Consider the following 13,144-nt stretch of genomic DNA (forward strand, 5'->3'; position numbering starts at 1 on the left):
TGTTTTAGTGCGGGTTTTCAGTGAATTTATGTCAATCACAAAACTAATCTGCCTTCCCTGCACCGCAGGAAGATTCTCAGCAACAAAAGAGTGATCAAATGAAGATCCTACATCTGTGGTATGTGGTAGTGTTTTGCTGGTGTATTATGTCCAGGCTTGATTAGATCATAGATCAACCAAATCAGATTCATACTGTGTACAGTGAAAGTCAAATCATACATGACTGGGCATGTGACAATTTCTCACAGTCAAATGTACAATCATACCAAGGATGTTTTCATGAATTAGTAACACTGCGATGTACACGGCACTGTATAATAGGCAACCCATTGACTACATACCAAATCCATTATCTGCCAGTGTGCTTCCATTATCTGCCAGTGTGCTTCCATTATCTGCCAGTGTGCTTCCATTATCTGCCAGTGTGCTTCCATTATTTGCCATTGTGCTTCCATTATCTGCCAGTGTGCCTCCATTATCTGCCAGTGTGCTTCCATTATCTGCCAGTGTGCTTCCATTATCTGCCAGTGTGCTTCCATTATCTGCCAGTGTGCTTCCATTATCTGCCAGTGTGCTTCCATTATCTGCCAGTGTGCTCCCATTATCTGCCAGTGTGCTCCCATTATCTGCCAGTGTGCTCCCATTATCTGCCAGTGTGCTTCGCACAGTGGAGTATCGAGGAGATTCCACCTGCTCTTTAATTTCAGTCAATACAAGTCAAGCACTGATGGATGAACCCATTTGGATCATGCATGTTCTTTCTAATAACCTAGGGCATCATCCATTTCACTGAGTTTTACTCTTATAGACTGGGAGAGGCAATGGACAGAGCCCAAGAAATGTCAGCTTTGGCAAGGGGGGTTAAGATGGTAGTGGTGGTCGGAGATGATCAATTCACACACTGTTGATACACTACAGTAGTCCCTCCCTTCCATTAATTCACCCAAAAATCATTCGATTTGGTGCAACGGATTTTTTTTGTTTTATCCTAACCCTCAGCCTGAACCTGAAAAGGCACTTAGTGGCCAGTGAGTGAGTGCTGGTTGCCCTTGCTGAAGGTGTGCTCAAGATGAGAGGCCCAACTTGTCAGATCAGAGAATGGCGTATTAGAGGGGCCCGTAAACACAGAGTGCATTAGCCTGTGGGGCTGGGGGCAATGGGGGCTGGGGGCTGTACGTGTACCCAGAGCACGGAGTGCGAAGTGCAGATCAAACTGGGAAAAAACGACTGACCTTTCTGGAACTGTTAAGTCGTCCCGCTGTTGACGCCAGGAGACAAGCCCCTCAGGTGGAAGGGAATGGCTATGGGTGAATTATTTAGAACGGGGACGGGGGGAGGGATGGGGGGGACGGGGGGACTGATGCCCTGAGACATGTACCATGAAGATTCTAAAGGTGGTCTCAACGTCGTTCACCCACTCCCTCTCTGTCACCCTGCATATTGTCAGTGGAGTAGAGACTGCCACGGACAGGTATTTGACAATGACAAGGATGCTGGGACTAATCTTGCACTGTGACAACTCGATTATGAGGCGTGGGCTGCCTAATATAGGACTTGGCTGTGTGCGTAAGCCACTGTAACATCTCTGTGACTCGGTCTTGTCTTCTATCTGAAATAAGTGATGTTGATGTGCAAACAGGAATGATTTGGTCTTTATTTGGTCCCCTCTTTTAAAACAGATTGTTTTGAACACTCTGAGTGTAAAACTACATTTGTATTATTTGTATGACTGTATTTTCCATTTATCTACGATAAGGGGTGTTGATGTATGAAAAAGACAAGTTGTAGTGCTAAGCGATTAACCAAAATGTATTTTTATCACCCCAGTTATTAAACAACTAATCAGTTCAATTACTTGAATTCCATTTAGTCCTGGCTTTTTGTGAGACCAATGTGCCGTTTTCCTAGAGCAAAATCAAATTATTCATGAGAGAAATCAAGTCAAGAACTATGTGGGAGCTGGGCTGAAGGGAGTTGTAGTTTTCATTAAGCAAATATTTAACCTAGTTCATTGCAGAAACGTGGTAATTAACTACAATGGCCATGATCTCTTGCACCTGTTCTTTCTGGCTCAGACAGAGATGGATACACTTTATGCCTGCTACATTAGGTTAGATACACAGAGACCGTATAGACCACATGAGAGAGGAATGTACACAACACTACTACGAGTGAGAGAGATAGAGACAGTTTGTGAAAGTATGCCTTATCTACCTTGAAGAACTAGTAAAATGGTTTCTTCAGACAGCTTCGCAGCATACTTAGGTAGGCTAGGCTAGGATGACTACAGACAGTACAGTATGGCTTCTACTGCCAAAGCAGAGATGAGATGATGACTTTAAGGAATGAAAATGTAATATACACAACTGACATATTGTATTATTTCATAGTAAATTTCTATGTTTCTATTGATGTCTACCCAGTGTGGACCTGACCGAGACAATGGAATATTTTCCATATTTTGGCGATTGAATGATTACTGTTTTTGGCTTTGGAATTTCTATTAAAAAGCTCTAAAATCATTTGAATGTAAATGCAATCTAAACCAATTATTTTTTTACTAATCGAACCGAAACCAAACCGACCTATAAAAATCACTAATCGCTCAACACTAACAAGTTTTTATTTTTGCCAGATCTATGTTTCTACTTCACCCTCCACCTTTTACCCCTTTTAAACACTGCATGATGAGTGAATGTGGGTCTTCTCTCAGAGTACAGCGCTTGATATGTTACAAAACATCTCCGCTATGACCAACTCTCAACCAATAACACTTAGCCAGAATGTAGTAGATAAGTGAGAGCACAGCCATATATTTACATGGCTTTGAGTTAGAGAAACCTGTCCGGAAGTGCTGGTGTCACTAGTGTTCTTCTTTAAAAAAAAAAAAAATTATAAATCTTTAATCGGTCTCTCTCATCTGACAAGTGTAACCAGTGCTTCTGAGCTCACATGATTTTCTTTTCAAATCTGGGAAAACAGGAGTCTGTTCTTTCTTCCATGACTATAGACTGCAGACCAGGCTGTGGTTATGCATCCATCACTGTTATTAAACGGGCACTGCACTGGTTGTAACAGTCAGCTAGTATTAGACACGCATTCATTCATCCTTAAGGGTCTATTGACTCACCCGTGCCTCAATCTAAGAAACATAATCAAAAAATCCCCATCAAAATCGGTCAGTTTAAGTTAGTTTAAGTTAGTTTAAGTTAGTTTAAGTTAGTTTAAGTTAGTTAGTTAACCGTTTTTTTTTTGTATGGGCTGCGTCTCAATCCTCCTCATTCGCATGTTCATGAAGCCTTATGCCCATTGATGATCGCCCTGACCTTGGTTACTGAGAGCAGAGCACACTCCTGGCCTTGCCCACAGTAAGCACTCTGGGGTATACAATATGACCTGTGTGTAGCCCCGGGCAACCAGGAAGCTCCACACGTTTATCCGTCGCCGTGGTGATGCTGTCCATCATACATGTCAGCCAGGAGCTGTGTGAGCCAGCAGCGCTAACGTGAGAAGGCATGTTGGGAGGGGGGGCCCAGTGTCAGGGGGCTAGCACATTGTGTACACACACACAGGCACGGACTCATACACACGCACATGCACACACACACACACACACACACACACACACACACACACACACACACACACACACACACACACACACACACACACACACACACACACACACACACACACACACACAGGCATAAACACACACATACACACACAGGTGTGAACACACAGGTATTCACACACAAGCACGCACGTGCAAACGCACACAAACTCTCTTTTTAGCTCTCATGCCACGGCAAGCTTTCCATTCACAATTTAACACAGACGGTGCCGACCCAACCTGTTGCTATAGTGACAGCTGGACACTACCCCTCAACAGTAACATCCATAGAAATACAAATATGGTTGATTTATATACTGTGTCTAAGGCATCACTCGAACATCTTAGAAGCCCTGAACATCAGCCTGGCCCTAGCAGCAGCAACCTAGCATTAGCAACAGCACCATACAGCAGCACGATCAATGACAGCATGCTAGTTTGTTCTACCATACCCACCAAGTCCCTAAAATGGGTCTTAGTTTCAATTAGTGTCTCTCTGCACTCCCAACAGGGCTTAATTTGCGGAGGGACGAGTAGTCTGAGAGTAGGAGGAGTAACAGGCCCGCTGAAACAGATGGGCTCAGCACGACACTGGGCTTCCAGCAGGGGCAAAATCAATGCTCATAACTTCAAAACAGAAAATAAATTAATAATTATAGGAAGACAAGATTGCTTTGCATTGCCGGCGCAATCTAATTAATAGGTGTTTTGTTTATGGCTGCTGGTTGTTGTTCTTGTCGCTTCTTTTTTTCCTTTCAACAGTGAATAGTCAGGCTTTGGAGAACGGAAGGCAAACTGTGCACCCTGAAAATGAAGCACACCTCTTTTTCGCCTCTTTTATCCCTCCTGTTCTCGCCATCTTTCTTCTCCTCCTTCTTCTTCTTCTTTTTCTTACTCAAGGTGCGTGGATTCCCGAGTTAACCAATGGGTTGATTTAGGATCCATTCAAACCTTATTGCTCAGCTCAACAGGATGGTCGAGAGATGGTCTGAGCTCTATGTGTGGCTGTGTCTCCGTGTCTGTAGACCCGTCAGACCAGCTGTTGGAGGTGGTGGGTCTGGAGGGAGCCATGGAGATGGGACAGATCCACATTGGCCTGAGGAGCGCAGGAAGACGCCTGGCCCAGTGCTCCTCGGTCACCATCAGGTCAGTACCCCTTGACCACAACCACTGATCACTGTCTATCACTGTCTGACCACAGTCACCTTCTTTTAACCCTTCCATTCAACATTCTACCTTTTTGAACACTGTTTACCGTCTAACAACATAGAAACAATCTAGATGGATGACATAACAGAAGTCAAGAATCATGTTTTAAGAGGGATTTTTGTTTGTGGTTGTCAGGACCACCAAAGCCCTCCCCATGCAGATTGATGGGGAGCCATGGATGCAGACTCCCTGTACTGTAAGTCATGTCAATGTTCCGTGCATTGTGGTATTATTAATGCATGTACTGTACAGTACAATGTGCTACACACAGGTGGTTCATATGGAAAGTTCATCATCTAATTGTCACTATGCTCCCACATAAGATATTAAGGCTTTAAAGTACCCCGGCAGAAGTTCTCGAGAGTGAAGCTGCGTTGTTTTAAATATTTGTAATTTATCCTAACTGATATGTAATAACACAAAGCTTTATTTTAATGTGTTCACCTGGTTCCTCAATCTACTCCCCTGCACAAGTACAAGTGTTTGTTTTGTTTTACATTTTGTTCGCTTTTCAAAATGAAATGGCTCAACTTGTGCTGATTTAAACCAGTGTTTGCTTTTAATTACAATGTGACTCCTCTGACAGCAGCATCACAGATGAAGTGGAGCCAGAATTTACATACAGATCTTTCAGTCGTTATGGGAGAATCTAGTGCATGACAAAACAAGTAGTTTACAAGTGCACTTGTGTCTGTTGGCAAAACTCCACAAATCAAAGTTAGGCTCTGACAATATACACTGCTCAAAAAAATAAAGGGAACACTTAAACAACACAATGTAACTCCAAGTCAATCACACTTCTGTGAAATCAAACTGTTCACTTAGGAAAGAAAAAGGTATTTAATAAGAATATTTCATTCATTCAGATCTAGGATGTGTTATTTTAGTGTTCCCTTTATTTTTTTGAGCAGTGTATAATTGTGTGTTGGGTGATTTCCATGGTGAGTTAGACGTCTCAATGCTGAATTTTGAATCAGTCAACCTGTTAAATGTTCATTAAAATGGGATGTTATCCAACTAATTATTAACAACAACTGTTATGCAAATCATGTTTTGCATACATAAGATAATTAACCCCATTAATTTGCACTTATATCATGTGTGACTACATCTCTATTGTACACTGGCATAACCTTTAAAGGGCCATGCATTTTTTTTTAAATTATATATAACTATTGATTATTGACAACTATAATTCCTTAATTATCTTAGTTTAACTGTTGTACCCTATCAGGAATCAAGGTAAGACCCAGATGCAGACACGTCAAATTAACAATGGTTTAATATTCCAACAGGGGCAGGCAATAGACAGGTCAAGGCAGGCAGGGGTCAGTAAACCAGAGGTGAGGCAACGGTACCGGACGGTAGGCAAGCTCAGGGTCGGGGTAGGCAGAGGTCAACAATCCAGAGGTGGGGTAAAGGTACAGGTCGGCAGGCTCAGGGTCAGGGTAGGCAGAGGTCAATAATCCAGAGGTGGGTTACAGGTCGGCAGGCTCAGGGTCAGGGTAGGCAGAGGTCAACAATCCAGAGGTGGGGTAAAGGTACAGGTCGGCAGGCTCAGGGTCAGGGTAGGCAGAGGTCAATAATCCAGAGGTGGGTTACAGGTCGGCAGGCTCAGGGTCAGGGTAGGCAGAGGTCAACAATCCAGAGGTGGGGTAAAGGTACAGGTCGGCAGGCTCAGGGTCAGGGTAGGCAGAGGTCAACAATCCAGAGGTTGGGTAAAGGTACAGAACGGCAGGCTCAGGGTCAGGGTAGGCAGAGGTCAACAATCCAGAGGTGGGGTAAAGGTCAGCAGGCTCAGGGTCAGGGTAGGCAGAGGTCAACAATCCAGAGGTGGGGTAAAGGTACAGATCGGCAGGCTCAGGGTCAGGGTAGGCAGAGTTCAACAATCCAGAGGTGGGGTAAAGGTACAGGTCGGCAGGCTCAGGGTCAGGGTAGGCAGAGGTCAACAATCCAGAGGTGGGGTAAAGGTACAGGTCGGCAGGCAGGCAGGTTCAGAGTCAGGACAGGCAAGGGTCAAAACCAGGAGGGCGAGAAAAAGAGAGACTGGGAACAGCAGGAGCTGATAACAAAAACGCTGGTTGACTTGAACAAACCAGACAAAATGGCAACGGACAAACAGAGAACACAGGTATAAATACACAGGTATAAATACACATGTATAAATACACAGGTATAAATACACAGGGGATAATGGGGAGATGGGCTACACCTGGAGGGGGGTGGAGACAATCACAAGGACAGGGTGTGACAGTACACCATCAGAACCCCATAATATTTGTTTTACTCCATTGTTTGTATACCATTTAATTGTAAACAAACACTGACTGTGTAGGTTTAAAACATGGTTAAAACTATCATTTTGATCTAATGGATGGTTAGTCCCCATATTGATAGCTTTGTTTGGTTCCGTTCTCTAGCCCCACCCCTCAACTATTTACCAAATCAGCGCTAGTGTAGCCACTTTGTTGTGCTGTGCAGACTTCCCCTTTAATTAATCTATTTGAAAAATCAAATACATTTCCTTAACATAAAATACAATTTTTTTTTGCCATTTAAGCTTTCAAACATGGCCAGCTTCTCTTTCAAGTTCTTATTTTGTGCTGAACCTTTTTTTGACCTCATTTCTCATGGAAAGGTTAATTTGTCAATTAAATGATACTCCAGTAACATTAAGTTCAATCATGTTGAATATAATTTGGACATCAAGCCCACGCACAATAGCGACCACTACAGCGTTAGAGTTCATGAACGATGAACGGCACGCTTGTCTTTGAAGTAAAAAGGGTTTCTTTAATGCTGATGATACCATTTACCTTGCTCATTATTCTTGTTTGTACTACGAGGGCTATAGTATAATGAGCTAGGTACAGGTCAGGGCATACCTTGAGGGTTGATATTTACCATTTCATTGGTCTGTGGTAATTTAACCTTTTCTTCTTCTGAAATACTACTAGCGTCTAATACTCATAGACTTCAAGCATCAAGCTTTTCTCTGTGATCGCTTATTGGAATGGCATGATTACATTATTATACAGGCTATGACCTCCCTTGCTGTACAATGAACAGGTATGTTCAGTGGGTCCATGTGCTCTATGTTATGAAAGCATTCACCAAGTATCATATCACCATGTAACTCTATCCTGTTTCCTTCACTCTCTGTCCACACCAGATTGAAATAGTGCATAAGAACCAGGCCCCGATGTTGATGGGTCCCCCACAAGGCAACAGCTTCTTCTCCTCTGTGGTCCGCCGAACATGCAGCGAGAGCAAAGACTGAGTGAGAGACTTAGCCTTCGGGCCTCTTCTCCAGAGAAACAGGCAATTTTACCCATGGAAGTCTCTAGGTTTGATGCCAGAATGCTAATTTGTTAGCTCCATTTGGGTCACTAGGTTATGATGCTAGGATTCCAATTTGTTAGCCTAGCTCCATTCAATAGCATACTGTAGCTGTGCATGCTATTTCTGCCATGGAAATGTCAGTGCTCCCCTTTCTTATTTAGAGTGAGGAACTACAAGGGCAGAGGCTTTGGTTCACGATGCAGTGCCACTCCACAATGCCAACGCAGTGGCGTTGTCCTTCTGGAACAGTTGTTTACCTTTCCAGATTATAACTTTATACTGTTACGATGGCATGTTTTTCTAAATGTCATTTTTATAGTGGTCTTGTGCAACGTGCCATGTGGATCAAGTCCTTTGAAGGAAGCGACACATTTCTGTCAATCATTGAAAGTCATTTGTATGGTAAGGTATTGATTTGATCTGCATCAATATTTTGAATGTGTTTGCATTTAAACACCCCAATGCATGATGGACTTTGGATTACTGTTTATGAAGTGAACATATCTTTCAGGGTGCATAAGGACAGTGATGATATTGAGTCAACATATGGTATAAGCTTTTGGTCTAAGGTAAAGTTTCAGGTTATTTGCTTCACAATTCAACGGGGCACTGACCAGCTCTTCAATGTTGACTTCATCCGAGAATGGATTTAAGAATCTCAAAGGCTCTGTTAGGTTTCTCGCTAAACATGTTTGACAGGTTAATGCTCAAATGTCTTGCAGCTGGATCATAGAAACTATTTCCATTAAGGATCATAGACCAATTAAGGAAAATGAATTGGTAACAAACGCATGCACACGTCACATGACATACACTTTTTCTATATTGCACGGGGTATCCAGACAATTTCTTCTAATTGTGCAGTTGCACATCTTGAGTGGCATGGATAACCAAGATCTACTGTATTCTTGAACCTGTATAATTGTACTGTGTTGGTCATTTTGGAAGTAAAACACTTTGTCAGGGTTCAACTACTGCCTTTCTCTCACAATATATGAAATCATATCAACCTGAAATCAACCTTTTGTGTTCAGGGAGTCCTGTTTTTCAAGGCCAGGTACTCAGGTATTTTTAAGATATAAGATTGCTCAAAGGTTTATACACTAACTATTATTATAGAAAAACCTTTCAACAAATATAATTGAGTACACCATGTTCTACAATCATCACAGTCAAGACTCCAGAGCAGGTTTTGACCTCCTTAGGTTATTGATTTGTTCAGTCTTTTTCAGCTGTTTGCCATTGAGAATGATTCCAATACATCACTGATGCATGCATACATTAACCAATTAGAACTCAACTCCAAAATGTGAAATCACTATTGACATACTTGAGCTGGAATTGAAGAATCAATCATGAGAATCAGTCTAATCAATTTGTATGACTGGGTTATTCAGAGACGAGAAGAAGTTATGTATTCTCCCTCTAGATATCTGCAGAGGCTATTTGGTCTTGCACATGATATGCATATAAGACTAACCGTAAGAATGACCTGATATTGTTAACCTGAACAGTATTTTGTATTTTTAATTTCAGAAATCTATATAGACTTTTTATTGTATTGACATGATTCCTCCAGTTTTCACCTAAACCACTGACCCATACCTCAATATAATATACTACCAAAGATAAACAGAACGGAAGGCCATATTCAGATTACATATTCAGATCAGATCCATACACTATTTGAAATTCTTCAAATCTGTTAAACAAGAATGACAGTCAAACTGTACATGAATAGATACAAGTTTTCAACTGAAATGCATTTCTGCATGTTTTCTAAGTACAATTCAAGGATAGAAGATTACTCTATTGGATTTCTGTCTCTGTTCAAAGTGCCATCCTGCCTATGGAAAATGTGGGTCTGCTAACTTTTCCATTACTTTGCTTTGTAAGTGCAGTGTTTGTTTTGTACAGTGAAGTTGTATTTTTGTACACAATGTTATTTTTCTGCATAAAGTATAGCTCTTCTCTGTAAATCAATGTGTAGTTCTGTTCAAAAACTGAACAGAACACGAAAAACAATTAAATGTTGTTGTCGTTTGACATGCTCATCTACACGTGTTTTTACCTTTGACCCTGTTGACACCTAATGGCTCTCAATGGCACAATGTCACCTGAGACGAGTTGACTGTCACCGACAGGACACTCACTATCCTGTTAGTGTTCTTACACCTGCTCTAAACACCTGCTATTTATACAGTGGATACACTCAAACCATGAGAGATGCCTGTCAAACTGTTTACACCCTGATCCTGCGATGACCCTTTAGCATGCTTTTTTCTTGTTGCTTGATTCAACTAAATCAATATATGATTAGTCTTAAAAGAAATGCCCCTTACCAAATCTAATCATTTCCTTTAGCCTATATTACTTTTAAAATAATGAGAAGAATTTTGATTGTATTACATCCTTTCTTTCATAACTCCTCATTCATTATGATCTCATTTATATCTTTACTGTAGGCTTATGTGACACATAAAACAATCAATGCCTTCTGTACAAAGTAACTACATGGTGTTGCTACTAATTCAATACCATGTAAAATATAAACTGGAACACATAGCTAATGCTTGTTTTCCTAACTCTCTAAGGGATGTTGCAAATGAGTATGTTTACCTCTTCGCTTGGTGTCAGATGGACAGGACACCTACGCTCGACCTGTGTTTCTCAGGCCTCCGGGGGGTTCCACAGGAGTGACAAGATAATTCACTTCCTATCCCCATCAATGTCTTAGGCATCAGGTAGCTTAGCAGTTGGAGCTTTGTGCAAGTAACCGAAAGGTCGCTGGTTTGAATACCCGACAAGGTGAAAAATCTGCTCTAATTTGCTCCAGGGGTGCCGTACTTCTATGGCTGACACTGTAAAACAACACATTTCACTGCACCTATCCAGTGTATGTACAGTTGAAGTCGGAAGTTTACATACACTTAGGTTGGAGTCATTAAAACTTGTTTTTCAACCACTCCACACATTTCTGGTTAACAAACTATGGTTTTGGCAAGTCAGTTAGGACATCTACTTTGTGCATGACACAAGTCATTTTTCCAACAATTGTTTACAGACAGATTATTTCACTTATAATTCACTGTATCACAATTCCAGTGGGTCAGAAGTTTACATACACTAAGTTGACGGTGCCTTTTAAACAGCTTGGAAAATTCCAGAAAATGTACCTGTTGATGTATTTCAAGGCCTTCCTTCAAACGCAGTGCCTCTTTGCTTGACATCATGGGAAAATCAAAAGACATCAGCCAAGACCTCAGAAAAAAATTGTAGACCTCAACAAGTCTGGTTCATCCTTGGGAGCAATTTCCAAACGCCTGAAGGTACCACGTTCATCTGTACAAACAATAGTACACAAGTATAAACACCATGGGATCACGCAGCCGTCACACCGCTTAGGAAGGAGACACGTTCCGTCTCCTAGAGATGAACACTTTGGTGAGAAAAGTTCAAATCAATCCCAGAACAACAACAAAGGACCTTGTGAGGATGCTGGAGGAAACAGGTACAAAAATATATATTCCACAGTAAAACGAGTCCTATATCGACATAACCTGAAAGACCGCTCAGCAAGGAAGAAGGCACTGCTCCAAAACCGCCATGAAAAAGCCAGACTATGGTTTGCAACTGCACATGGGGACAAAGATGGTACTTTTTGGAGAAATGTCCTCTGGTGTGATGATTCAAAAATAGAACTGTTTGGCCATAATGACCATCATTATGTTTGGAAGAAAAAGGGGGAGTTTGTATAATATTAGGAATAACTGTTTAGAATTTTCCCCCAAATCATTTGATTTTTATATTTACATTTTAGTCAGTTAGCAGACGGCTTATTCAGAGCAACTTAGAGTTAGTGCATTAATTTAGTGCATTTATAGCTAGGTAGGACAACCACATGTCATAGTAAGTACGTTTCCTCAATAAAGTAGCTTTCAGCAAAGTCGGAGCTAGTAAGGGGGGTCAGGTGTGAGTGTTAGTGATATCTTTCTTTTGTAAAGCCCCAGACTGCTCTCACTGTGTGTTAGTGTCCCATTGTTTGTGATGCAAACCTGTCCTCAGTTGCCCGGTGACCTGTGATTTGCTTACAGGTCAGTGCCTTCTGCAGGTCTGAGGCACACAACAATGTATCCCTTACATTAGGGGAGAGCTGCAGCTTTAGCAAGTCCCTCTGGAACCACTTCAAAACGCTGTTTCCATGGTCACAAAGTGTGTGTGCTCACGTCTGTGTGTGTTGCCTCTGAATGAGAAAGGACAGAGGGAGCATGTGTTTGTGTGAGCGATTGTGTGTGTACGTGGATGTGTTTTAACTATACTTGTGGGGACAAAAATTTGACCAACTGGGGACATTTTGTTAGTCCCCAAAAGGTCAAATGCTATTTCTAGGGGGTTTAGGGTTAAGGTTAGAATTAGATTTAGGGTGTGGGTGTGTGTGTCGGTTATTCTATCCTTGTGGGGACCTAAAATCACAAGGATAGTAAAATGTTTTATTGTGGGGACATTTCCCATGTCCAAATGAGGACAAAGGCTATTTTAAGTTTGGGGTTAGGGCAAGGGTTTAGGTTTAGAGTTAGGAGTAAGGTTTAGGTTTAGAGTTAGGGAAAATAGAAGAACATAAGGTGTGTGTGTGTGTATGTGACTGTGACCATGTGTGTATGTGACCGTGTGTGTATGCGACTGTACGTGTATGTGACTGTGTGTGTGTTTGATCAAGAACGTGTTCTGAGAAACGTGCTCTCAAACAAAACAGGTTCTGTACACAGGTAAGCTATTTCCTTCTTTCAAATGTAGCATAAAGTAAAAGTATAATAAGTGGCTTTTTAAGAGCCCAATTTTTGAGAAACATTGTGCAAAGTGATAAAAGTTTAAACCAACATGACATGCACACGCAAACACACACACACACACACACACACACACACACACACACACACACACACACACACACACACACACACACACACAGAGAGAGAGAGA

The 13,144-nt window shown here is 41.7% G+C and overlaps 1 protein-coding gene across 4 annotated transcripts in view; it reads left to right on the plus strand.

Annotated features, from left to right (window-relative positions):
• dgkb (diacylglycerol kinase, beta) overlaps window positions 1-10,220 on the plus strand; it is a 48,763-nt gene extending 38,543 nt beyond the window's left edge. For all 4 annotated transcript variants that reach the window (XM_020498165.2, XM_031786696.1, XM_031786697.1 and 1 more), the window contains 3 exons: window positions 4,639-4,759; window positions 4,958-5,018; window positions 7,995-10,220. In XM_020498165.2, the coding sequence (XP_020353754.2) occupies window positions 4,639-4,759; window positions 4,958-5,018; window positions 7,995-8,102 (290 nt within the window). In that variant the 3' untranslated portion in view covers window positions 8,103-10,220. The remainder of the gene's footprint in view (window positions 1-4,638; window positions 4,760-4,957; window positions 5,019-7,994) is intronic.
• The last annotated feature ends 2,924 nt before the right edge of the window (window positions 10,221-13,144 follow it).

Source organism: Oncorhynchus kisutch, linkage group LG13, assembly GCF_002021735.2.
Source record: "Oncorhynchus kisutch isolate 150728-3 linkage group LG13, Okis_V2, whole genome shotgun sequence".
In the NCBI taxonomy this organism is placed as follows: domain Eukaryota; kingdom Metazoa; phylum Chordata; class Actinopteri; order Salmoniformes; family Salmonidae; genus Oncorhynchus; species Oncorhynchus kisutch.